At 39.0% G+C, this 27835-nt stretch overlaps 2 protein-coding genes across 2 annotated transcripts; both read right to left on the bottom strand.

The window, feature by feature from the left end:
* Window positions 1–1875: 1875 nt before the first annotated feature.
* On the bottom strand, window positions 1876–11554 carry LOC137049280 (gastrula zinc finger protein XlCGF57.1-like). Its single transcript, XM_067427779.1, has 3 exons — window positions 11488–11554; window positions 10562–10743; window positions 1876–3163 (listed from the first exon to the last, which is right to left on the bottom strand). Exons 2-3 carry the CDS (start codon window positions 10680–10682, stop codon window positions 1938–1940), a joined length of 1347 nt encoding a protein of 448 aa, XP_067283880.1. The 5' UTR covers window positions 10683–10743; window positions 11488–11554; the 3' UTR covers window positions 1876–1937.
* A 13602-nt stretch (window positions 11555–25156) lies between these two features.
* Window positions 25157–26233, bottom strand: LOC137049055 (gastrula zinc finger protein XlCGF57.1-like). Its single transcript, XM_067427447.1, has one exon. The coding sequence runs from the start codon at window positions 26231–26233 to the stop codon at window positions 25157–25159; it is 1077 nt and encodes a 358-aa protein (XP_067283548.1).
* Between the last annotated feature and the right edge of the window lie 1602 nt (window positions 26234–27835).

Raw genomic sequence — 27835 nt, 5'->3', positions numbered from 1 at the left:
CCTTGTTTCAAGAAATATCTGCGTCCACACAAGAGCTATGAAAACGACTCAAAACGATGTAGTATGTATGCCAGGCCAGTGTGTTGCACTGTAATTCTCCCACAGAAATACACTAAAAACGGAGAACAAGAGTTATGGATAGAAGGGGTAAAGCAATGGTTGGAAGTGAGGCAAAATCTCACAATAAAATAATAATAATAAACAATAAATACATTTGCTACTTATGTTTTAGTAAAACAACCTATAACTCAGGATAGGAATGATATATCAACAAATCCCTCTGTAAAAGCCTTCAGAATATATTCAAGCATAAGACTGGAAAAGTTGGTGCTTGTAGGTGCTACTGAAGTGGAATAAAATGATTATAGAACCACTGTAGTGAGATGGACTTTGTAATGAAGTCTTTATTGCCTTTTATGGGTCTTGAGAGAGTATATGACATTGCTGCCTTTCTGAGGCATCAGATTTCAAGAAAGAAATCTTTATTTGTTTTCCGAAGATGAACAAAGGTCTTACAGGAATCGAATGACATTAAGGTAGGTAATTAATGATAGAATTTTCATTTTTGGGTGAACTAACCATTTAAGCTGAAGGGAACTACCTTAACAAACACACAAAACAGTCACAAAAACTGTCCCTGTTTGTTGTATGTTCATCGATAACTAACTGAATCTAAATTCGCTGATGGGTTTCATCTTACAAGTGACAGCTGTTGCCATCTTTCTGATTTCGGTGTTGTCTGCATTTTCTCTCAGGTGAAGAATAAACAAGGAATCACGTGATACGTGATTACCAATCACGTACTTCGAAATTTCGACCAATTAAATGTGGTTTTCAGCTGTAGACTTGCGCTTGATTATTTCTACAACAGGAAATGCCCATATGTGGATTAGACAGCATTGTGTATGAAACTAAGAGCTTTATAATGATACCAGGCATGACATGTTTCTGCGAATAGAGACAGCACAGGAGCTTGCATTAGAATGCTAACTTTTGGGGTTTCCAGTAGAAATCAAAAGGTGCAAGTTGACAAAATATAATGAAATGACCACCTTAATGTGTAAAGTTGACATTTTTATTTTATTTTGGCATGATTTAAGGGAGCAAACTGGCCCAAAATCAATGTTTTCACCTGTTCTGTCTGGCCTTAATATTCACAGGAACTAATAGAATAAACTTACCTAACAATCCTCATTGCTCTTAGAAATAAACAACTTTTCTTCTGAGGGATATTATTCTATGATTATTCTTCGCCGTGTCTCAAAATGATGCAAAGCACATGCTCTAAACTTGATGTGTTTTTTTTTATTGATCGAGCCAATATTTGACTTTCAAAAGAACACATGCTCCATGGGCTTGGCCGCATTAGCGATAATTAGACACGTGAACATCTGACATCTCTTTCTTTTCAAACAGATTACATAAACAGAGAACATTTGTTTTCGATTTGATTTCCATTATTTAAACCTGATATTTCTTTAGACATACACCTTATGTTTGTGTGACAAGTATTCACTAAGTTGCAGTTAATTTTCTGAAGAGTATCAGAATGGACTTCATTGACAGAGAGGTTGAAGATCGCGCATAATGCTTGTTTTCTTTATATTGCAAAAAGCACAACATTTTGGTTTTTTTGTGAGAATACAAAAATAAAAATTAACAGATGATAATTTATTATACTTGCCTGAATGATCAAAATTGACTGTTCTTTGAGTCTCTTTGATACTGATGAGAATGAAGAAGAAAAATATTGAGGCGGTCATGCCAGTGATCTTCAAGCTCTAGGAGTTAAATTATTGTTAAATTAAATTATTATAAGTGAATGTGCAGGGGGTTTTATTTCATAAACCTATTTTTAACCTATTTCATAAAACTTTCATTTCTTTCCCTGATGACTTCATAAATGTTAGAGGTCTATTTGATATGTGGAACTCTTTTCACACTGAAGACACATGAGTCCTCATGTGACTTTTAAGGTTTCCTTTAAATCTGAAACTCTTTCCACAATTATGGCATGTGTAAGGCTTCTCTCCGGAGTGAATTCTCATGTGAGTTTGAAGGTTTACTTTAATTGTGAAGCTCTTTCTACACTGAGGGCAGGTGAAAGGCTTCTCTCCGGTGTGAATTCTCATGTGAGTTTGAAGGTTTACTTTAAGTGTGAAACTCTTTCCACACTGAGGGCAGGTGAAAGGCTTCTCTCCGGTGTGAACTCTTAAGTGTTCCTTTAGGAATGCAGTGATTGTGAAACTCTTCCCACAGTGAGGGCACATGTTGGGCTTCTCTCCAATGTGAGTTGTTACATGCATCTTAAGCTGATTCTTGTCTGTGAAACTTCTTTCACACCGATGACATATAAAAGAGTTGTCCTTTGAGTGAATGCTCATGTGGTAGTTAAGCGTTTCTTTACATCTGAAACTTTTCCCACACTGAACACATATGAAAGGCTTCTCTCCAGTGTGAATTCTCATGTGCGAGTCAAGATTTCCTTTTAATGTGAAGCTCTTCCCACAAAGTTTGCAGGTGTAAGGGCTCTCTCCAGTGTGAACTTTCATGTGGACATTAAGGGTTCCTTTACGAGTGAAACTCCTTCCACACTGAACACATGTGAACTGCTTTTCTCCAGTGTGAGTGTTCATGTGAGTTTTCATATTTCCTTTTTGTGAGAAGCTCTTCCCACACAGTTTGCAGGTGAAAGGTCTCTCTCCTGTGTGAACTCGCATGTGAATCGCAAGTTTTTTATTGAATTGGAAACACTGTCCACACTGCTGACACACAAAAGGTTTCTCACCAGGGTGAGTTTTTACATGCATTTTAAGGTGTTTCATGTCTGGGAAACTCTTTTCACACTGATGACATCTAAAACGGGTCTCTCTGGAGTGAATCCTCATGTGTTGATTAAGCTTTATTTTGGATTTGAAACTCTTTGCACACTGACCACATTCAAACAGCTTTTCTTTCGTGCAAACTTTCATGTGGCTCTTAAAGCTGTCCTTTTGTGAGAAACTATTCCTACACAGTTTGCAAGTGTAAGGCTTCTCTTGTGAGGAAAAATTTTCAGTCTCAGTGGATTTTTCTCCAGTTATGAAATCATGATGCACCTCATACTGATTTTTCTCTTCCACTTCATTGGGTTCTTGACTCTCCTCTTTTAGTGCCTTCAGGTCTAAGGTGAAAAAAGAAAAATACAAAATAAACCCCAGTGTTACAAGATCACCAGCTCATCCTGTCTTGATAAATGATGATGAACAAAGGTGGCTGTGTATAAGCATTGGGCAGAGTGACTCAAAAATAAATATCATGCTATGGTAATGGCATAAGTAAAGGTTTAGAAAGGTAAAAGGATGGAAAAAAAAGTTTGAATAACAAAAAAACATGTTAGCCCAGAAGAATATGGATTACAAGCTACCTATTAAGTATGCAGTGAATGAGCATTTCATTGGGTTTGGTCTATTGAACAAATAAACCAAAGCCCTGTCTACACCTGAAATTATGTGTTCATGTGATGACATTCTCATTTACACCTCGTTTTATATCTGTCTCCACTTTCGACCACTTCGGTCCTGATTTCTTCAAGGGGAGGGTCATGGGCCGGTTAAATGTATGGGCCTTTTCAGATCTGTCAAGCTAATGGACAAAATAAGTTCATGTTTTTACATGTGAACATGACTGAAGATAACAGGAAAACATACGGAGAGCAGCAGCTTTTGTTTTTGCTCTAATAGCCAAATGACCAAATCAGTGTCAATCTTTATCGGGTTCTATAACCCGGCCCTGTTCGCCTAAATCAGTCTCCATCCTCCAGGGTTTTTCTAAGCATTAACACACCTACAGACTCTGGTCCCAAACCCATGCCTGCAATTTCTGGCCTTTCAAAGTCCATAAATCTAGTAGCCTGCCTGGGCCTTCACCACCACCAGGCTATGTCTTTGCAGGACGGCTTCTGTTCTGTGTTTATCTCATTTTTATCTTCTCCTGGCTCACAGGCTGAAGTGTTTTATATCATTGGAATCCTTGGCTCAAGATGAAAAAAATGCTCTCGGATTCAGGTGCAAAATTCAGTCCGATAGACTTGAGAACTGGCATGCGGTGTTTTTGTCCAACGTGCCGTGATTGTCTCTGAGGACATTCACGCATGTTGAAAAACTTTCACTGTTCTAATGAATCAGGCTTTAAAAAAACAAAGCAGAGAAAGCAGCAGGAGGGCAGATGCTTGGGGCACCCAAATTGGTGATTTAATTTATGTACTATAATGCTACTTTAATGCAAATTCTTTAAACATTGCTTAATCAGCCAATTCACCCCGGTCTCAAGCAACAGTCTTTAAAGGGGTGTTTTTTTTCTATGCTTGGTTGTGCTTATGGGGCGAAATATAACATGTCTTTCTTTTTTTTTTTTAAATCGCTGTATTTTTTAATATTTTACCTTTATTCCACACTGCTTTCTCCACTGTCCTTTAAACAGCTCTTATGCTTCTTGCTTCTATGAAGGCCATCCCTCCGAAAAACGCAATGGTCTTAGATTGGTTAGATGGCTAAATGTAGATTTTTGTGTTTTTATTGGCTGAAGAGCAAAGCACATGTTGTCCGAAAACACTACACCGCTTACCATTATGGGCAAAAGTCACATCTGGGGCAGTATTTATGTTAATAGCAAGGGTTTTTGATGTCGCCAACCCGGAAAGAAGCTTGTTGTAGTCCAAACCGGCCATTTTTGAAGGCAATAAACTGCCATAACTTTAAAAGACACTGTCGCCGTTTGCATTGAACTTTCTGGGCTGTAAATAGGTACTGTTTATGCTCAAGCATCAACATTACACACTAACTTAAGTTAAAAAAGTGAAATCGCATGCAACCACCCCTTTAACCGCCCAACTGCAAACACACTCTCAGATAGTAACCTAACAAATGGCTGATGTGAACGTATGTAATTAATTAATAGTTGATCTAATTGCACAGTAGTTAGACGATGCTATAGGGCTGCGAATCTTTGGGTAAGCAGCCATTCGATTCACGATTCATAAGTTTACGTTTCGATTCAAGAACACTTTTTGCCAATTCAGAACGATTCGATTCGATTCACATTAAAATTTGATTCATTCGGTTATGCATTTGCATATGCATTCATAGGATTAAAATGCTTCCCCTAATGTGTCTTAGTCAGGGTGTGAATTACACAGCGGCCTTCTTAGGTCATAGAGTGGGCAAAAAACCCAGAAACACCTTACAATAAGGTTCATTAGTTAGCATGAACTACTAATGAACTGCACTTATAAAATATTTATTTATCTTTGTTAATATTAACTTTACCATTTACTAATGCATTATTAAAATCTTGGTAACATTAGTTAATGCACTGTGAACTAACATGAACAAACCATGAACAGCTGCATTTTTATTAACTAATGTTAACAAAGATGAACTAATGTTGAACAGTGGTGTTGGTTCATGGTTAGTTCATGTTAACTAATGCATTAACTAATGAAACATTGTAAAGTGTTCCCAAAAAAAAAAAGTCTTGTTAATAAAAATCCAGCTGTTTGTGGTTTGTTCACGTTAGTTCAGTGCATTAACTAATGTTAATAAGATTTTAATAAACTATTAGGGAATGTTAAAATTAACATTAACAAAGATAAATAAAGGCTTCATATGTGCAGTTCATTATATAAATCTTTCTGTAAAGTGTTACCAAAAAAAAAAACTTTTGTTCATTGTTAAAGGCCCACTGAAGTGCCTTGAAACGCGCCGCATTATTCAATGTGTAGACGTAATTTCCTCTGAAACGGCTTCAGCTGTTAGCAGCTCCTCCCCTTTTTTCAAACAGTGTAAGGGGGCGGGCTTTAGATTCTAGAGAGCATTTTGATTGGACAGAAGTCTGCGATGATGTCACCAAAATCTGAGATTCGTTTTAAAGGAAGTGGGAGACTGTAAATTTTGAATGCTTATATCTCCTAAATCCAAATTTTGTCATAGTTTTGGAATATACCAGCTTATTCATAACTTACATACTAAAAGCAAAAACTTAAATTTTGATTTCAGGGGACCTTTAATGTTAGTTCATATTACTTTGTTTTATTATTATTACACACTTTACTTTAATAGCCTATATACAATTGCATTTGTAGAAATTTAAATAAGCCAAAATTTAAAAAGGTTTTTAAAGTATTGTAAGTTAATGCTAACTTTTGTGTGTGGCAGTGGTAATGGCTACACAACCTTAAAGTGTTCTAGGTATTAAATATGCAATGCTTCCATGGAGAGGAAATATCGGGCACTTTTCCAGCTAATCCTAAACTAACTTTTTTTTCACGGAACATTTTCCTTATGATGATTCTGAAGTAAACTATAGTTTTGCTATAGAACTAACTATTGCTATAGTAGCCTATCTGACGCAACTTTAATGTGCCTCTGATTGATCGATAAACCACACTCTTATTTCAGTGTTGGTAATGTTGTACTTTAGCAGTTTGCTTCGTATATTCAGTTAAAGATTCATCAGAACTGTGCGTATGCATTTTAGACACTTACAAATGTGTTTGCTCCATCCATGCAATAAATGTGCATCCTTCAATAAGCAGGGTTGTATTTCAAATGCTCAGGAATGACCCATTTTCCTAAAACGTAAGTATTTTATTTTATATAAATTAACTACGGACGGAGCGCGAGCGCAATCCAGTGAAGGCGGTAAAGAGCGCATGTATGTCTGTGAAGATCACCTGTGACTTTAGGGGCGCGGATGACGGAGCACAACGTCTCTATTAATTCACGCATGCGGTAGATATAATCAAATGTTTATTTTAAAGAACTGAATCGTTTGTGAATCGCGATTCATCCAATTCTTAGCATTTTACGTCGAGTATCGGCCGAAATTAACGATTAACGATTCAAAATACATGTTTCAAGATCGATGCATATGCATCGAAAGGATTTGTAATCAATGCATCGAGAAAACGATTTAATCGTTACACCCCTATGATGCTAGTAACGTTCGCTAATTTGAAATAGCTAGTTAACACCAGTTATTTCTACCTTAAACCTTACTGTGCTGTTTGCATGTTTAGGGTCTCTAAAAAACCCCAAATAGTAAAATGTCAATTTGTAAAAAAATTAAAGGCATGTAATATTTTTAAAATTAACGTTTTACTCTACAATTGTGCAGTTTATATAAAATGCACTTCAATGAATACAGTTTTGTGCATGAATGCTAGAAGTAATCATTTTTGTTATTTATGTTTTGGGCTGTAATGTGGTGTAGGTGATATCTTAAGAGATTCGCTCAAAAAGACTGATTCTTTACACTGACTTTGACTGAGTCTTCAGGAGTTATACATTGATACATTCATTCAAAAAAAATTTTTTTTTTTATTACACTGTAGCAATAAACACTTTGTCAGAGCCTCTAGTAAATGACATGATATTTTGATTAGTTGTTTATTCAGAATTGGGATACCTAAAGGACAACAAAAGTTTATCCAGAATTGTGCAGCTCTAGAGTGAGAACACGATGATCAGTGGTGGAATTGGTTGGTCAGTGCCGGACCCGTTACCAGTCATTATAAAGAATTGACATTGTTTTCATTAAAATATAAACATGTCATTATCAGAATAGAGTCTGGGAATCAACGTCACTGCACGTTGCATTCTGGGCAGTCGCCGCCATGTTTTAGGTCACGCTCATGAGCGTATAATGATAACAAATACTAATCACTAGAGAAAAAACGACTGTATTCGCGGTATTTAAAGGGGGGGGTGAAATGCTGTTTCATGCATACTGATCTTTTTAGACTGTTAAAGACTTGGAATACCATACTAAACATAGACAAAGTTTCAAAAGTTAAGGTGGACGTTTGATGGGAGTATTTCTTTGTCAAAAATACTACTTCCGGTTAGTCATAAGTTTCGGCAAGTTTTTTGCGATCATGCGTCCACTTGACGTTAATGGAGGCGGAATTTCCTTGTATGGGCCTTACGGACAATTCTACCGGAAGAGCGTGAGAGAGGGAGAGAGCGAAAGTAACAGGCTATGCCCATTGCCCATCAAAGCGCTGGCTTGTAGGATGCGGCACAGGTGATGTGCACATAACAATGTCACCAAAAAAGTGCGTTTTTGGTTGCCAGACCAAGACAGTCCTGCACAGATTCCCCAAAAACCCCGCGTTAAGGCAACAGTGGATGTAATTTGCTTTTCCGGATCAGCAACTGAGTTGCGCGAATGTTTATATCTGTTCGCTGCATTTCGGTGCCGACTGTTTCATAAACAAGGCCCAGCTCGACACAGGATTTTCCAAACACCTAATGCTGAAGGATGGAGCAGTCCCAACGATAAAGGTCCCAACGTTAGAACCGCAGGCGGTGAGTAAGACTGCTTCAAATGTCTGTGTCTGTGTCTGTGTCTGTGCCTATGCCCATCAAGTAGCCCAAACATGATCACGTATAGTTAATTGATCAATGGAGCATGCGATGTGTAGTGCGTGTACATTTGTTTAGCTGGCCACTATATGTGTAACTTTATGTTTGTGTATTGTAAAAGCACTCCAAACAACAATACACAAAGAGTGGGGAAAAATGATATACTAAATAAGCGCGCTTCTTCATTCAAATGCGCTACTATTCCGTGTCTTTCTATGTAAACACTAACTTAGCCTGCCGTGCAAAACCAGTCCGCTTACTGTCTACACAAACCACGCGTAAACACACAAACACACGTGCACAACTGCACTTCCCACATGTACACCTTCAAAGACAAAAATACGACGATATAATTCAAGTATAAATATGTAAATAACACAAGTCGCTAAGCATATTATATAGTTAGTGTATAACTTGTACCACATAGAGACGTCCTGCTCTAGTCGTTTTTGCTGCTGCTCCTGTTCAACTGCAGCCTCTGGGTCTGATTCCGGATCATAGATGTATGGCTGTATCTGATTAAAAGCCATATTTTTATTTTGAATAAAGTTTTTTTCCCCGCTGTTAGGGATGACACAGCTTTACGATGCACTCGACTCAACACAATAGCAGCGGCGCGCTCACGTCATTATTTAGCTCCGCTCACACGACACGCCCCCACCCGCTCGGCTTTTTTCGGAAAGACTCGGAACAGCGCATCTTTCTTATATAATTATAAAAAAAATAAAGACTTTTCGGAGATATGCAGGATGCAATGCTACTCTATAGGTACTCAAGATTGGCATGACACTGACTGAAACTGAGTGTTCCCCCCCCCCCCCCCCTTAAGAACTGCTTGCACTCACTTGGAATGAATGTACTAATATTTGAATCTCTTGCGTACATGAGCACTCAGTCGTAATGCCAGGACATTGCACATATTCATCTAATTTCATACAATCAGAAATCATACGGCCGTCTATCGCACCACACACAGGACTACACATTGATTTATCTTTCGCATGTTTTTTAATATAGCCTAACGAAAAGGTCTGTATCTGATATTTAAAATAATATTGCTTGATCTCAGCCAGTGGGTCATTTGTTTAATCAACATATATCATATCGCAATTCCATAGCGTAACGTAATCATAAGGGATAACATATGAGAGTATGGCCCGTAATGCAGCTTTGAAATGATTTGAATTGTGAACGCAACTTTAGCCTAAGTTACAGTACTAAACAGTTTTACTGGACTTAAAAGTTGCAAGTACAAGAGTCCTTCTACTAAGAGAAGCAATAAAGAATTTCAAGATGTGTTTACATTATTTATGGCGTAAAGTTACGCATATGCGGTTCAGAAATCATAAATCTGTAATATATCGGTTATGAATAATAAATAAATAAACACAAATTATATAGACACATTTTGGGTAAACTGTTTATTTTCATTGAGGTTTACTTTCATCTTCACCTGTTGTTTCCAAGCTGGTAAACTGACAAATTGCACGTCATTTGATGGTTTTTTCCCCCACGCAGTTCATGAGAGCGGCTATAGCAGTCCATAACACAGCAAGCGTACACCATTAAAATGTGTTTTTAACTATCTAACAAGTTTTTACGTCTACCTTCACTACTACACATTCACTGATGTAGTGTCTGTGTCCTAAAGTCCACGAATGAGATCCAATGTGCTGTTTCCAGGAGGAAAAGCTAAACAATCACACTCCATTTGCGATTAGGTTTCCACTCCGGTCGTGAGTGCGATTATGACAGTTAATGACACAACACGCGTTCACCATTATAACTGTTTTTAGCTGAATTAGTTCTGCTTTTAGAACTAAAAGCGTCAATTTCCTATACAACACAGTACCGACAGCGGCCTCCGTGACCTAAAGTCCCAAAATGCATTGCGTTGCTTACGTCACGATCCCAGACTCTATAGTATTGTTTAGCTATAAGTCACAGTGTTCTCTCGCAGCATCATACTAGATATCTCATATCAACTAAATATAAGCACTTCTGAGGATGAAAAGTAAAAAACAACAACTATCGACTCATGGATTAAAGTCAAGACTTGCTTTAGGACACTCATGAGATATTCTACAAAAATATCATTAATTTCAACCAGCTCTAATGAAGAGCTGACTGAGTTCAGCTTTGAGAATGCAACCAACCTGTTTGTTCCTCCGTTTCTTCATCTTTCACTCTGAATGTTCCTTCAATCTTCACCTCTTCCCTCTCCTCTTTTATAAATGTCATCTTTATGTCTTCAAACTCCTCTTTAATAAACGCCATCTTATAATAGTGTCACGTGGATCAGTCGCTTCACCAGGAGTTTTTCTGTGTGTTGAACACTCTGTCATGTTTAAGAGGATAATAATTAACAGAAAAAAAGTCTCAATTGTGACTCAATCAGCCCTAGTGCAGTAGTTCACTCACTGGTAAGAGTCAGAGAGTCAGAGAGAGAGAGAGAGAGTCAGAGAGAGAGAGAGTCAGAGAGAGAGAGAGAGAGAGAGAGAGAGAGAGAGAGAGAGAGAGAGAGAGAGAGAGAGAGAGAGAGTTAGAGAGTCAGAGAGAGAGAGTCAGAGAGAGAGAGAGAGAGTCAGAGAGAGAGAGAGAGAGAGAGAGAGAGAGAGAGAGAGAGAGAGAGAGAGAGAGAGAGAGAGAGAGTTGATGGACTTAACTTAACTCACCTGATTAGACTAAAAACACTCAAAACTAACACAACAAATGAATTAGTAAAAATGCAAATGATAAACTTATACAGACATTTAATATATCCGTCTAGCTATTTAATGAGTTGTAGAAATCGAAATGTGCAAGTAGAGCGTTTCGAATCACTAAATAATTTGTTGTGAATCACTCGGTTCAATTGACTCGGGTAGCCGAAAGCTCCGCTTCTCTCGTCACTCGCCAGAGATTAATTCATGTTTCAACTACTTCACAATAAAGGGCGAAATGAGACGCTGCTTCTGTTACTCGTGAGTTTATGACGTTGCTTTACTCACAAAACGTTGATGAATGTTAGATTTAAAAAATGCATTGTGACATTTAATAATATCATTAATCTTTAAACACTTAAAACGCTTAAAACACAAACCTTTCTTTAGCAGAATCACAACAGATGCAGGAGCGCGGCGCGGACTTATGACGTCATACACCAAGACCAACATAAAAGTCCCGTTCACTGCGATAAATCTAACATCACAAAAGTTCCCCACTTTAATTTTTACTGTTTGTATTCAATATAAAAACACACACATTACAAATTAGATTAATGGGGAAATACCATAAATTCACAAGCAAATAACGGGGTTTCTGTTGGTCCTCAAAAATGTTGTTCATATATAAGGTCATAAAAGCCATAATTAGTATAAGACATTTAAAAAATGATCATTTTAATATGCCTTAAATTCATGTCTGTAAAAACAAGGGTGCTACGGTCTGCAGATATGCAGATGTAGTTTGAGTCTAGAGAGACTGAGCAGTTTAAATTCAACCCTTAAACAAAAGTTTTTTTTTTTTTTTTGGTAGAGTGGTGTTTTATGACATTTATTTTATTTTAGCCTAAAATATGCACACTGTTCCATTATTGTTATTAATGTGTCACATCAATAACCGTCTTTAAGCAATTGTTCAATTTAAAGGATCCTGACTAAGTATCAGTGAATGTTACAATAATATAACCAACTGTATAATAACAGAAATATACAAGTTTGCTGCTAAATGTGTATAATTTAAGAGACAACTGTAATATAACTAGGTATACTATAAACTAAATTTCAACCCATGATACACAGCCATAAAAAATATGATAAAAAAAAGGCAATTATATTACACAGTACACATCCTAAAATTCCAAACTGACATAATCAAAAATGTCTTCTATCTCTACAACGTTCTGAACATGAACACCGGATCCACTTGGAACAATACTGCAACTCATGATGTCCTCACTACCACTCACATCAGACTGATAGCTACTACACTGCAAGATATAATAGGAGCATGTGCTGTGTTAACAGCTGTTGTGCTGGTGTCCATTGTGATAGGAATTGTCACACTAACAGGTGCTGAGGTAAAAGATGCTGAGCTGGAGGTTTCTGTGGTGCATTACTCAAATGCTGAGCTGGAGGTTGCTTTGCTGCATTGCTCAGACATCGGCCTTATTTCAGAATTATCCACAAATGTAGCACTAACCTAGCCTAGAAATCTAGACGCACCCTAGCGGCAGCAAATTTAATCTGCCCGCAAGTGTCGTCTAGGAACTCTCAATACCCTTCTGAGCTGTATTCCTCTCAATCTGGTCAGGCCAATCACATCGTGTATAGAGTCGGCGGCAGGGCTGGACTGGGGCTAAAATTCGGCTCTGGCATACCCAGCACATCCGGCCCATGAGTTCCCCATGAATGTTTTTGCTGGGGTTGGAGCCTTAAATTGGAACATATAAATAAAACTAGGGCAAGGACAAATAATGATAGATATTATCAAATTTGCTGCAAATGCAGATAAACTTAATATTGCTTTTTTTGTCACACAGAAATGCCCTTGGCAGTAAAGCACTGATGATTTTGAGCTAGGATGCAGTAAAGTAAATTTACTTATTTTAAATGCTGTCATCATTTACTCACTCTCATGTCATTCCAAACCTGTATGACTTCTGTGAAACACAAAAGAAGATGTTTTGAAGAATGTTTGCAACCAAGCCATTTTGGTTAGGCTACCATTTGAATATTGTATGAACAAAAAAACAGACTTAAACTATTTTATTTTATGCTACACAGAAATAACTGTAGGCCAGTTTCATTTAAATGTAAGATCATGGTAGTCACAGGGTAAAAAACATAGACTGTACAAATCTTGCTCCTCATTATATGGCTATATGGTTTCTAAAACTATATAAAACATATATAATAAACTATTATAATTGTAAGTAAAAAAAAATGTAAACACCTGTAGAAAATACGAAAACAGCCTCTATAATATAGCAACATTTTTAATAAATGTTTTTTTCCAAAACACCATATTTCTTCGCTGTTAGCTGCAATATAAATTGTGGTTCTGCTAAACTGAAATGTCTGTGTGTTGCCGTTTTCCACTTTACCCCGTCATGAATAGGCTACATGCTCGCGGCTTTTTTCAGCTGATTCACCACAGAACCTGTAATGTTTCCATATCATACAATTGTATAAAACAAAATTCGGAGTCAAAGTGCCGTTCATAGAGCAGCATTTAAACGCAGCGTACGTTCGTCAGCGGCTGCGCTGTGCGGATATTCGCCTTTTGCAGTTCCATATGCGCTCAAACGGGCCATAATGATGACGACCGAGTTGCATTTGCGTTTGCTTCTAGTAAACACAGAAACTGGTGAACGGCGGCGGTCTTTCGAATCAGCTTTGACTGCGATTCTGGAAGACTTGGATAAGCTTTTCTCTAAGAAAAGAACGGCACTGAAGTCATTCTTAAAAAGGGAAGATGTGTTCGGAGTTTAGCCGACCGGATACGGCAAATGTTTAATCTATCAACAAGCTCTATTTCACCTTCGTTGCTCTGCCTCGGATTGAGCCCTGTCTATGGTGAGTTTCCAGACCAAACATCTTGATGTGGGTCTGGCTTGTCAGGCTAGCACTAACCATTAGCCCGTGGCTCATTTGAACCCTCAACCTATCCTGGCTCAAAATCCTTGATGCCAAGGCCTCAGACTCATATTTTCTACCTCTTTGCAAATTAAGATGCTGGTAAAACACATCATCGTCAAGAACAATTTTTTGATTTCCTGCACCATCATTAACTGTAAAGTGTCCTCGAACTCTTGGCATAACTTAAGATGTTTTGCAGAATGCTTTACACTACAAACATCTAGTCATCTGTGTCTCGTGGTTGACAGAGGGCAAAGTGTGAAACTGCAGTAGGTATTCCACCCTGACCTCTGTATCTACTATCTCGTGCAAAAGCAACAAGCCCAGATAGCAGACAAACACTGAATCAGCGTTGAATTTTCACGTAATCGTGCTGCTCGTGTGAGGAGGTTTGCAAGGTACCAGCTGAAGTGCAGCAAGGACTTTGCAGCTTTGATTACGGACTACAGTTCCTGTACATCGACAAGGTAAGAATTAATATACTGAAATGTCATTGAATACAATTGAAAAGTTTATTGTGAAATTTGAAATATGTGTATAATTTTTTCTTGTAATTATGACAGTAGCGTTCTAAAGCTAAAAATCATGTAACTTAATATCATTTGCTGGTTAATATTAGCTACATTCTAGTATTAAGACACCTGTATTCAACGGGACACATAACTGTTATGTATGCACTGGAGTAGTAGTTTGTTGTTTATTTAGTTTCACTTCAAAGTGCTGTAAGGTAATTGTGTATGCATAAACTATATACAGTTAACAATATTTCTCCATTCTGCTGCAGGACGATATGGATTCGGCAGAGATCTGCTGTGTGGTGGCAGCATGTTCTCAGCAGCAGGACAGATTGTGAGTGGAAGGCTAATTTCAGAATGAGAATTGAGCGTTAGCGTCAGTTCTGGCAGGCTAGGTAGTCAAGACGCTGCTAACGCTATTTGGTCTCATCAGCGGTTTCTGCTCAGCTGATTTGCATCAGCTGTTCACACTCCCCTGCTGCTAATGGCTTGATATAAACAGCGCGCATCTTCAAACAGATTCAGTTCGCTCCCAACTGCTGTTGCTAGCTCTTTGCTTCCCACCACCTCCCCAGCTCCGCCATGTCGTGTATAACGTGGCATTTTACTTGTCATCGTTGCTGCTCTGTTTATAAGGGGGAATAGTTCAGCTCTCACAGCCCTAAACTGTGCGAGCGTTCCATAATGCTGCTGCTGTCCTCTGACTCTCTGTTATTTCATGAAAGGTCAGAGGACTCCCTGAACAGAGCCATACCGCCAAAACATTCATTCAGAATTATCAACTTGAATTACAATTTATTCAAAATTCCTAAATCATTTTATTTTGTTCTTGACTTAAGAAACCTGACAGAAAGGACATCATTCTTGCAGTTGTGCAACAGCCTGCAGCCGCACCTTCAAAGACAGACCACTTCATTCAGAAAACCAGTGCCCGTGGACCAACGTGTTGCAATATGCATATGTGGACTGGCCACAAATGTAGAGTTCAGAACCATCTCCCATTTATTTGGGATTGGTCAGTCAACTGCTGTTAGCATTACCAACCATGTAGCCTCTGCAATTGTGAAAAATTGCTTTCCCTTTTCATCAGAACACCATCTGAACAGGAATTTGAAAGCATAATTCAGGGATTCAGAGACAGGTGGGGCTTCCCACAATGTGGAGGAGCTATTGATGGCACTCACATTGGGATTTTGGCTCCACCTACTAGCTCTGCAGACTACTACAACCGGAAAGGTTTCTACTCTGTTATTCTGCAAGGTGTGGTTGACAACCGACTCATGTTCTGGGACATTAATGTGGGATGACCGGGCAAGGTTCATGATGCAAGAGTTTTTGCCAATTCATCCTTGTTTGAGAGGGGTCAGAGTAATACACTGTTCCCTTAGATAACAGAGAGGTTTGAAGGAGTAGATGTGCCAGTGGTGATTTTGGGGGATGCTTCATATCCATTACTGCCATGGTTGATGAAACCATATCCAGAAAATCATCAAACAACCCCTGCACAGGCCACCTTAAACACCCGCCTCAGCAAGGCACGGATGACTGTGGAAAGGGAATTTGGCCTCCTGAAAGGAAGGTGGAGATGCTTAATGAAGAGGTGTGATTGCCGCATAGACAACAAACACTATTATGAGCGCATGTTGCGTTCTGCACAATTTTTGTCGAGGAATGTGAGGAGACTGCCACAGAAGAGGAAAATGTGAACAGTGAATGGAATCCTCATAATACAGCCACTAGTTCAAATGCCACCAGAGATGCATTGTGTTCATATTTCTTTAAGTTGTAGAGAGATAGTGTATATTTCAGGAGAATGGTTTACATTACATACTTCTGTGTCATGCCGCTACTACATTCAGTGCATGTATATTTAATGTACTTATTGGTTTACTATGACTTATTTTTGTGCTGTTGTCAATAGTCATATTGTTCATTTCAAGAACAGTGCAAGAGTTATTTGTGAATAACACACAAAACATAAGATGATGCCGAAAAAAGTTTTAATCATAAACTCAGGAGCACTTCTCACAGAAAACAAACAAACAAAAAAAAACAGTACTTCACAGAACAAGACTTCACAGTGCAGTGGTGAAACAAAATAGGCTACCTAGTGTGGGTGGTGTATTATTTATGGAAGTGTGTGGTATATATTGTAGAGGTTCAAGGTAGAATTATAAAGTGTAGAGTTTTGAGGTAGTGCATAGTGTTAGGTTAAAGTGCAATTTAAATATATGCTACAGGAAAAGAAATATGGACATAAACAACTGTCCCTTTACAGGTTGCGATAAACATGTGTAAAGTTATCAAGCTCAGAGTAGGATGATGATGTCTCAGCATGGTAGGGATACTGCAGATAAGGAGGAAGAGTAGGAGGAGGAGTAGCAGCAGGAGGAGGAGCATGAGGAGAGGGATGGTGAGGAGAGGGCTGGTGATGAGAGTGTGAGGGAATAATGGCATCAAACAGTCTGTTCATGGTTTGCAGGAACTTAATGTTTGTTTCTTGGCGTTCCTCCCTCTGCTGTTGCAGTCGACGCTCCTCCATCTGTACTTGAGCCTTCAACCAGTTATCAAGCATTTCTTTTTCTTGCTGGTAACGCAAGTGCTCCCCTTGCATGAATTCTTCATGCTGTTTTTTCTGCATATCTAGAAAGGCAGTCATCGTGTCACTCACTTCTACCTTTCTCTTTCTCTTTTTGCCTTGTTCTGAAGGTATTGTCTCAGTGTTATCTGATGTGTCCTGTGTCTCATCAGTGTTTGAAGCGATTGTTGAGTCTGAACACTGCATGCGAACCGTGCCTGAGTCCAACTGAACCGTGCTCTGGCCCACCTCTTCCATGCGGACCAAGGCGGCTAATCGAGCCAAACTGATCAAACGAACTGCGCTTTGGTGGTCAAACGCACTCGGGCGCGGTTCAAACTGACTAGTGTGAGCACACACTTAGGCACACTAGAGCTTTTGTCTCATTACGATTCACTGCTTAATGAGCACTTGCAAAAAGGAACCAGGCTGAACCATTATCTGAGCAGCATTAATTTATTGATTTATTTGGCAGAAGAATATTGACAAAAATGTACAGAATGTGGTGCTCATCAGATATGAGGTATAACAAAGAATCAGACGCCTGGGAGATCACAGTAAAAGGTTCTTAAATTTAAGGACTTTAACAAACAAACAAAAACACAAAAAAAGGCAAGTGAAATAGCAGAAATGTTTGAAAATGTGCTTGATGACAAATGGATAGACTGTGGGGACTGCAGAGGGCAAGTATATGACAATGAGGCAAACATGTCAGGAAGGGTCAAGGGAGTCCAAGCCCAGATATTAAAGAAAAATCAGCACAGAAGACCAGAAGTAGCAACACATTTTGGCTTCATCAAGTGCCTTTACAGGCAGTGCAGAATTATTAGGCAAATGAGTATTTTGACCACATCATCCTCGTTATGCATGTTGTCTTACTCCAAGCTGTATAGGCTGGAAAGCCTACTAGCAATTAAGCATATTAGGTGATGTGCATCTCTGTAATGAGAAGGGGTGTGGTCTAATGACATCAACACCCTATATCAAGTGTGCATAATTATTAGGCAACTTCCTTTCCTTTGGCAAAATGGGTCAAAAGAAGGACTTGACACGCTCAGAAAAGTCAAAAATAGTGAGATATATTGCAGAGGGATGCAGCAGTCTTAAAATAGCCAAGCTTCTGAAGCGTGATCATCGAACAATCAAGCGTTTCATTCAAAATAGTCAACAGGGTCGCAAGAAGCATGTGGAAAAACCAAGGCGCAAAATAACTGCCCGTGAACTGAGAAAAGTCAAGCGTGCAGCTGCCAAGATGCCACTTGCCACCAGTTTGGCCATATTTCAGAGCTGCAACATCACTGGAGTGCCCAAGGTGTGCAATACTCAGAGACATGGCCAAGGTAAGAAAGGCAGAAAGTCGACCACCACTGAACAAGACACACAAGCAACATCAAGACTGGGCCAAGAAATATCTCAAGACTGATTTTTCTAAGGTTTTATGCACTGATGAAATGAGAGTGAGTCTTGATGGGCCAGATGGATGGTCCCATGGCTGGATTGGTAAAGGGCAGAGAGCTCCAGTCCGACTCAGACGCCAGCAAGGTGGAGGTGGAGTACTGGTTTGGGCTGGTATCATCAAAGATGAGCTTGTGGGGCCTTTTCGGGTTAAGGATGGAGTCAAGCTCAACTCCCAGTCCTACTGCCATTTTCTGGAAGACACATTCTTCAAGCAGTGGTACAGGAAGAAGTCTGCATCCTTCAAGAAAAACATCCTTTCACGCAGGACAATGCTCCATCTCACGCGTCCAAGTACTCCACAGCGTGGCTGGCAAGAAAGGGTATAAAAGAAGAAAATCTAATGATATGGCCTCCTTGTTCACCTGATCTGAACCCCATTGAGAACCTGTGGTCCATCATCAAATGTGCGATTTACAAGGAGGGAAAACAGTACACCTCTCTGAACAGTGTCTGGGAGGCTGTGGTTGCTGCTGCACCCAATGCTGATGGTGAACAGATCAAAACACTGACAGAATCCATGGATGGCAGGCTTTTGAGTGTCCTTGCAAAGAAAGGTGGCTATATTGGTCACTGATTTGTTTTTGTTTGTTTTTTGAATGTCAGAAATGTATATTTGTGAATGTTGAGATGTTATATTGGTTTCAATGGTAAAAATAAATAATTGAAATGGGTATAAATTTGTTTTTTGTTAAGTTGCCTAATAATTATGCACAGTAATAGTCACCTGCACACACAGATATCCCCCAAAAATAGCTAAAACTAAAAACTAAAACTTCCAAAAATATTCAGCTTTGATATTAATGAGTTTTTTGTGTTCATTAAGAACATGGTTGTTGTTCAATAATAAAATTAATCCTCAAAAATACAACTTGCCTAATAATTCTGCACTCCCTGTATTCACTTTTTAGCGCCAGCCCAGAATGCTGGGCCATCTACAAAGATAAAACAGGTTGCTCTCCGCATCACTTCTCAGATTCCTGCCGGAGTGCAAGAATCCTGGCTGTTAAACCTGTAACATAAGACCTTCCTTCTGTCATTGAGGCCCTTGACGGTATATTCACAACATTTAGTCTCACCAGCAAGGCCAGATCAGAGGCTACTTCAAGTCATTCAATGCTATTGCCCTACTTACTGTCTGGCTTAAAGTACTGCAGTGCATTGATAACAGGAATGTGGTTATCTAGTCTGGAAAAATCTCTCTTGACACAGAGGCAGCCAATATCAACGCCTTAACAGAAGAGATGCTGACTTTTAGAGATAGATGGGAAATTGGGAATCACCCCTGTCTAAGGCAAAACTGATTGAAACACAAATAGATGTTGCAACTCAGCAAAAGAAAAGGAAGAGATTCCATAATGTGACCTCTCAAGAGGAGACAGCTCATGACAGTGCAGCAACAGTGTTACAGAACACTCTTTTTTATTGCTATGGACAGCATCTTAAGTGATCTGGACACCAGGTTCTGCACCACTGAAGAAATAGCTATGGAATTCTCTGCTGTTTTAAATTAGTGAGGATAAAATCCCTTCTGTGTGCCAACCACTAATCAAGAAATATTCCAGAGATCTCACGTCCAAGTTTGAAAATGAAATAAGATACAGCTATGTCCACTTTCCCTCTTAACTTGTCCCCTCTTGGTCTCCTGAATGCAATTAACAAGATGCCACTACATAGCATTGAGAAGTCTGCATTTTTTTACGTATATATTTTGTACAGTGACTTTTGCTGGTGGGGAGAGAACTTTCAGTAAAGCTTAAATGTATTTAAAAAACTATTTGAGGTTTACTATGTCTCAGGACAGGCTTTGCAGTCTTGCCATGTTGTCCAGTGAAAGTCAGTTGGCTAGAAAGCTAGACTTCAAAGACTTGATCAATGACTTTGCTAGCAAGAGGCTCTGCACTGGGCTGAGCAAAGTCTAGTGATAGCTCTCAAATGGTATGGCTATGGAGATTGAATATTACTAGACACAATTCCTACAGCCTTAAAAACAAACTGAGAGCAAGATGTATGGCTGAACTGCCAACAACTCTGGGGGTCCAGGAGTCCATTGTTCTTATTTTTACCATGTTAACTTACCTTTGAATTTGATGTCACTCGTACTTAGTTTGTTATAACCATATTCCAAACCTCAAAACCTCTTGATTTAGTAATCACTTAATCCTGGGTTTCTACTGATACAAAGCCATAAACTAATCGCTGAAGTATCCCTTTTGTAGAATTCCTGGAAGAAAAAAAACACCTATGCAGCATTTAAAAGCGCCATGGAAGTGGGAACTGGCAGTTCAGGCCAGTTTATTTTTGTTGATAAGTTTTATTTTCTATTGCGTTCCTTTCTTACAAGTTGCTATTGTATATTCAGTTGTTTTACTGAATTGAACATGACTGTTTGACTGTTCACTTTAAGCCTAGTTCAGACTGCACGATTTTCAAACTCGTCGGGTCACTGCTCTATTCACACTGCATGACTATCTGGGTTATTATTCAGTCACTGCTGTGTTCACACTGCACGATGGTTTGACGACAGAGGAGTTCACACTGCATGACTGAACAAGAGGAACAATCGCCGACAACTCTCTCTCCGGTGCTCAAACTACGTTTCCCAAACACACGTGCGATGTGCCGAGTAAACAACGCGAGATCACACGTGCGTCAGACCGGAGTTCTCGCGCGAGACTTGGAATTGTTATTAAAAATGATAAACTGCACAAAGTTTGCTTCAAATTGTATGTGCGCTGATTTGTGGAGAAAAAGAAAAAAGATAATGGCGGAAGAAATTGTTGGAGAGACAGAGGGAGCCAGGATTTTGTTCTGCAAAGACAGTTTGAGGTAAATAAATAATTATTTAATGTGCTGCTGCTGTGGCTGGATGTGCAAATGTTTGGCGTTTGTTTCTGTTTGATAGAATTGTAAATATATCTATTAAAATACTGAAATTCTGCTTTATAACTCCTCCCTGAACCTCCTGCTGCCCTGTATCTCACTCTCTCATTGGCTGTCGGTGTAATTTTCAGTCAGAACGCACTTCACACAGCAGGAGTTTGAATCGCCGACAGGTCCAGATATTTAGCATGCCAAATATCTCACCGGCGTCGGCGACTCGTCGGCGATTCTCTCTGATCGCGTCTTTGATCATTCATACTGCGTGATTGTCACTCGCGTGCACGAGCACCGATTTGCCGGTGATCTCGGGCATTTGTCGGCGATTTCACAAAACCTGTCGGCGACTCAAAATCGGGGCAAAAATCGGGCAGTGTGAACTAGGCTTTAGTCTCACTGTTTAGTTTAGGCACTGTTTTGTGTTACACACAATAAATAGGCCAAAATGTTTATTACATTGTTACAGTTTTATTAACTTTCACACATGACAACACGGTCTTATAAATGTTGCAGATGTGAGATGAAACCAAAAAATCTAAGGCTGCGTTTACACTTGGCATTAAACATGCAACATGTATCCGGATGTTGTCCACATACACATTGAAAAGTAAAAACACGATTCTGAGCAGTTATCCGATCAGCGTGTCCTGGGGCCCGTTTCAGAATATGTTAACCCTGTTTCATAATGTGAGGTATGTTAAACCAGAGAAAGCAGGGTAAGTCAAGCCGTTTCTGAGGGAGAGGTAACTTTTACTCACAGTAATCTATCGTGAACCTATCGTGGTCAGGAGCAGGTTTTCTTCAGTAAACCCAGTTTCTTTAGGTCTCCTCCCCCTTTTTAGCCAGCTGTGTTTAAATGCTTCATTCATTCATTCACACTGTACAAATGCTTTTCATACTGAGTATTTTTCTTACTCTAACGGCAGATAATTTGCAAAATAAGAAAAATGCACTTAAATTAGCTTTTTTTGTCCCCCAATAAACAAGACTAATTACGTCTTTTTTATTCTTACATAGGACTAGAAAATGAACACTGATTTAAGAATCTTTAGATATTTTGACTGGAAATTACAAGGCAAAAAAAAAAAACTTTTTTTGCAGGGAATGTACATTCATTTACTGCAAATATTTTCATCAAAAGGACACTGTCAAAATTACAAAAATAGCATCCTGTAGATGAGGAGGCTGCAATCCTTTGTAGGGAGCTACATTCGTGTCAGGAGAGAATTTTTTTGCGTGCTATATCCACATGCATATTTATTTGAACAGAACCATGTTTTAATGATAGTTTTCTATATAATATCAGGGATGCAAAGCAAATAAGTAAGGCTTCTATGCAGAGAGGTAAGGAAAGCCTCACTCTCACATGAGCTCTTTCTGAATATGTTTGTGTTGTAGAGCATCAAAGAGGAGTTTCACAAGACTGCAGGTGAGTGGAGTAGAATCAGGTTAAATGATGTTCACTTGATATATTTTTTGCAAACCTCTGGAAGAAACCTAATAATTAGCATTTCCAATGTGTTTGGATGCATTGGTACGCATATTCCCATCGTCGCACCTTCCAAAAATGAAACGGATTACTATATGGAATGGAAAAATATACCGGAAGGAAGGGTAGTTTGAAATATATTCCATACATCACAGGTGTTAAATAAACACAAATTAATCACAATTTATTAGGTCATCTTGCTAAATACAAAAGCAACAGTTCCTTTTTTCCCCTATTTTAATATTCTATGTTAATATTCCTCATCTCCTCTTCATGTCAGTGGTGCGTGTTTTTTTTTTTTACGAGCCTCTTTTTTCTTGCTGTTGGCTGAGAAGTTAAATGTTAATTTCATACCCTAATTCACAAATGTAATAGGTTGGATTAGAGAACATTATTTGAAAAGAGCATTAATCTGAGGAAACAGCTGCTTCACATTGAAAAAGACACTGAATTATATTTAATATGTCAAGTGTTTGTGAAGTCATGAATCCTACACCCATGAACCTTTTATGCTTAAAGCTTTACCTGATTAAATTATATATTTGTATACCTTTTATAAAACTTTATTTTACATACATATACTGTTTCATACATTTTTAGCTGCTACCACTTTTTTTATTTTTGCCCGTGGGATACCATAAAATACCATGCTTCTAGTAAACACAGAAACTGGCGAATGGCGGTCTTTCGAATCAGTTTTGACCGCGACTCTGGAAGACTTGGAGTTAAGTTTTTCTCTGAGAAAAGAACAAAGAACGGAACTGAAGTCATTCTTAAGAAGGGAAGATGTGTTCATAGTTTTGCCGACCGAATACGGCGAAAGTTTAATCTTTCAACTAGCTCTGCTTCACCTTTGTTGCTCTGGTTGGTTGTAGCGCTATCCAATTGCGTGCACGCCGTGCAGAGGGAATTTGTAAGACAACCGTTCATCCCACCCCTCGGACTGAGCCCTGTCAATGGTGAGTTTCCAGACCAAACATCTTGATGTGGGTCTAGCTTGTCAGGCTACCTCCTTACTGAAACAGGCCCCAGATAAAGTTCACTGGTAACAATCTCCACACTTAAGCTGCCAGGATACATGTTGGAAGCACAACAGTCAACTAAAAATAATACAATACCCCACAGTAGAATATTAAGCAGTTATGTTCAACAACAAGATTTTATAAACTACTGTAGCAACAGCCTGGTCAGGACCAAGATCACGCCCTGGAGAAAGCTCTTGGATGAACATTTCTTAAACTGTCAGTTTCTTCTCTGCTTTTATGCTGGCTCACTAGTGACTGGTAAGCAGGTACATCTGGGGGCAATCAGGTACCATAAGAAATGCAACTCTGGACATAACAAATGTGAGAGAGAGGATCAGCTTTGCAGTTCTTTTGGTTCTTAAAACCAACAGACATCTCCCTCTCCAAGCAGTGATGCCATTCCTCAAAGGTAGCTTTCATGTCCAACAGTTCACGGTTACTGCATTGCAGAGAGACCCGTGTCTGAAGCAACCACCTCTACAAAAACATTAGGCAAAGCAGATTCTGGACAGGACCATTCCAGTTCTGCCTTTACCTAGGAATTATCCATCTCCTCTCCTTATGACATACCCCAAGTAGGACATAGTAGCAGGATGAAACTCAAACTTTCCAGCCTTCGCATACAGTTGATGAATGCTCTATTAGTTGTTTAAGGATCGCATGGACATGCTCCATGTGTTCCTCCAAACTAGGTGAATGTACAAAGAATTCATCCTTTGTAGAGAGTTCCTTTGTAGAACTTTAATGAGTTCCTTTATGCAGTACAACTGCTGATGCTGGGATGATACAATTGTTGCTTGTGCAAACAGGCTTGGAGTTGGCAACAGGCAAATTGTAGATAAACAATCCAAAGAGGCAGAGGACTAAAAGCAATAGCAAACAAGACTTTGCAACAATTGAGTGAACAGAGGTTGCTTATATACACTTCCAGGAAGCAGGAGAGGCAGCGACTTGTAGACAAGTCAGATTTTGCTGTAAAACAGCTCTAAAAGACAATAGCGTCATTATTTAGCTCAGGTCAGTTCATAACAGTTTGACGTTGATCAATTTGAAACAAGATGCGAGGTGTGATTCAGCTTTAAAACAGCTCTACAGTATGTGAACCTATCTGGTAGTCTTTACACAGTGATTGCACATGAAAGTCTTCTCTTCAGTATTACATGATTCCTAAGGTGTTTACACAAACATTTAAAAGTTCTCTCTCGAGTGAATTCTCATGTGGACTTCAAGGTGTCTTTTTTGAGTGAAACTCTTTGCACACTGAGGGCATGTGTAAGGCTTCTCTCCAGTGTGAACTCTCATGTGGACCTTAAGGTTTCCATGATGATCGAAACTCTTTCCACACATTTGGCACGTGTAAGGCTTCTCTCCGGTGTGAATTCTCATGTGGACTTTAAGGTTTCCATGTCGAGCAAAAGTTCCTCCACACTGTTGGCAGGTGTAAGGTTTCTCTCCATTGTGAATTCTCATGTGCCTGTTAAGGCTGCCTTTATGAGTGAAACTTAGTCCACACTGTTGGCAGGTGAAAGGGCTTTCTCCAGTGTGAATTCTCATGTGATAATTAAGGTTTCCTTTTCTGTTGAAACTTCTTCCACACTGTTGGCAGCTGTAAGGCTTCTCTCCGGTGTGAATTCTCATGTGAACTTTAAAGTTTGCATATTGATCAAAAGTCTTTCCACATGGAGGGCATGTTAAAGGCTTATCATGAGTGTGGATTTTCATGTGCACTTTAAGGTTTCCATGTTTATCAAAACTCTTTCCACACAGTTGGCAGGTGTAAGGGCTCTCTCCAGTGTGAATTCTCATATGGTCTTTAAAGTTTCCATGCCGACTGAATCTCTTTCCACACTGAGGGCATGGGAAAAGCTCTCCAGTGTGAATTCTAATGTGCCTGTTAAGACTTCCTTTATGAGTGAAACTGTTTCCACACTGTTGGCAGATGAATGGACCCTTTCCAGCGCTAACTCTCATATGAACTTTAAGGCTTCCATCTTGATTGAAACCCTTTCCACACTGAGGGGATCCATTAGGCTTCTCTCCTGTGTGAATTCTCATGTGGACTTTAAGGTTTTCTTGTTGATCGAAACTCTTTCCACACTGAATACAATTGAAATAACTTATAGTTTCTGTCTTTTGAGCTTTTAGTTTGAAAGTATTTTCAGTCTGTGAGTATTTAAAAGATTTTTCTCCAGGTATAAAATCATGAAGATTCTCAGATTGATCTTTCTCTGCTTCAAGTACTCCCCTCTCTGCTTTCAGCGCCATTAGGTCTAAGGAAAAGCAAAAAAGACACAAAAAGTTAACCCCGGTTTAATTGCACACAGCAACAGACAACAAAACATTTAGATATGTAATGCAACAACATATGCTAGATTCTGTAACATGGGGTCCAAACCTTCTCCTAGAGGTCCACTATTCTATTGAGTTTAGCTCAAATTGCCCTTATACACCTGCCAGAAGTTTCTGAAGTTGCCTGAATACATTGGTTAGCTGTTTAATTGAGGTTGGAGCTTAAAGGGTTTGTTCACCCAAAAATTCAGATTCTGTCATTAATTACTCACCCACATGCCGTGCCAGACCTTTGTTCAACCTCAGAACACAAATACATTCTTTTTGTTGAAATCCGATGGCTCAGAAAGGCTTCCACTGGCAGCAATGACATTTCCTCTCTCAAAACCAATAAAAGGTACAAAAGACGTTACAAAGTCAATTTCACTACAATGGTTCTATGATAACTTTATGAAGGGCAGAGAATAGTTTTTGTGCAAAATAACAACTTATACAGTGATTGTCGATTTCAAAACACTGCTTCCTGAAGCTTGGGAGCTTAATGAATCAGCGTATTAATTCATGATTTGGATCCCATGTCAAACCACCAAGCTGCAGAAATTACGTGACTTTGGCGATCCGAACCCACTGATTGGGATTGTGCACTGGTTTTACGGGTGTCAAATGACTTTAGGGTAAGTAATTAATGACTGAATTTTCATTTTTTTGGTGAACTAACCCTTTAACTTTGCAAGACGGTGGCTCTCCAGAAGGAGGATTGGACATCCCTATCCTATACCCATTATGCTACTGAAAGATGTGTTACATGTAATATAAGAATCTCTTTACCAGGGTTTCTCAACTCTGGCCCTTGATATCGAATTTTATGCAGAGTTCACCTACTACCCTATTCAAACATATATGAATAAGCTTATTAAGATACTAAAATGTTGCATACAGGACAAATAAGCAGTCCTATCTCCAAACCCATGGGCTTAATCACATAAAGGCAGTTCATTCAGTCCTGTTAGACCACATGTCCCACATCTCTACGATCTTCTGATTAATATTTCATAATTTAGTAATAGGCCTATTATTCTGAAAATAGTAAGTTAATTTCAAGCTTCCCATTACTCTCTGCATTTAACAAATATTTAGGATGCGAAAGATAAAATAAAAATAGGTCTGGAGATGACAGACGGAAACACGCGATTGTAAACAGTCATATTTAACTTCCTTCCCACATCATGAATGACTGCCTAAAGCCTTGATAATACTTCAGCCTGGCACCACATCTCCCTGATCGGATGAGGCATTTACTTGACGCTACTGTTTCAGACTGAAAACCAGATCATACCACTGATTTAGACGTGCAAACTGGTTGCCTGTGTGATGTACTAATAGCTGTCTGCTCGGATAACAACACTGACAACACGCCACTTACAAAAACTTAGTTTGAATTATGTACAATATTGCGGGTTAAAGTGCTTTTTGTTTCATGTTTAATATACACTCACCTAAAGGATTATTAGGAACACCTATTCAGTTTAATTTCTCATTTATGCAATTATCTAATCAACCAATCACATGGCAGTTGCT

The sequence above is a fragment of the Pseudorasbora parva genome, chromosome 20 (genome assembly GCF_024679245.1).
Source record: "Pseudorasbora parva isolate DD20220531a chromosome 20, ASM2467924v1, whole genome shotgun sequence".
In the NCBI taxonomy this organism is placed as follows: Eukaryota; Metazoa; Chordata; class Actinopteri; order Cypriniformes; family Gobionidae; genus Pseudorasbora; species Pseudorasbora parva.
The sequence above is the reverse complement of the archived record's forward strand: the minus strand, read 5'-3'. Positions and strand labels throughout refer to the sequence as shown.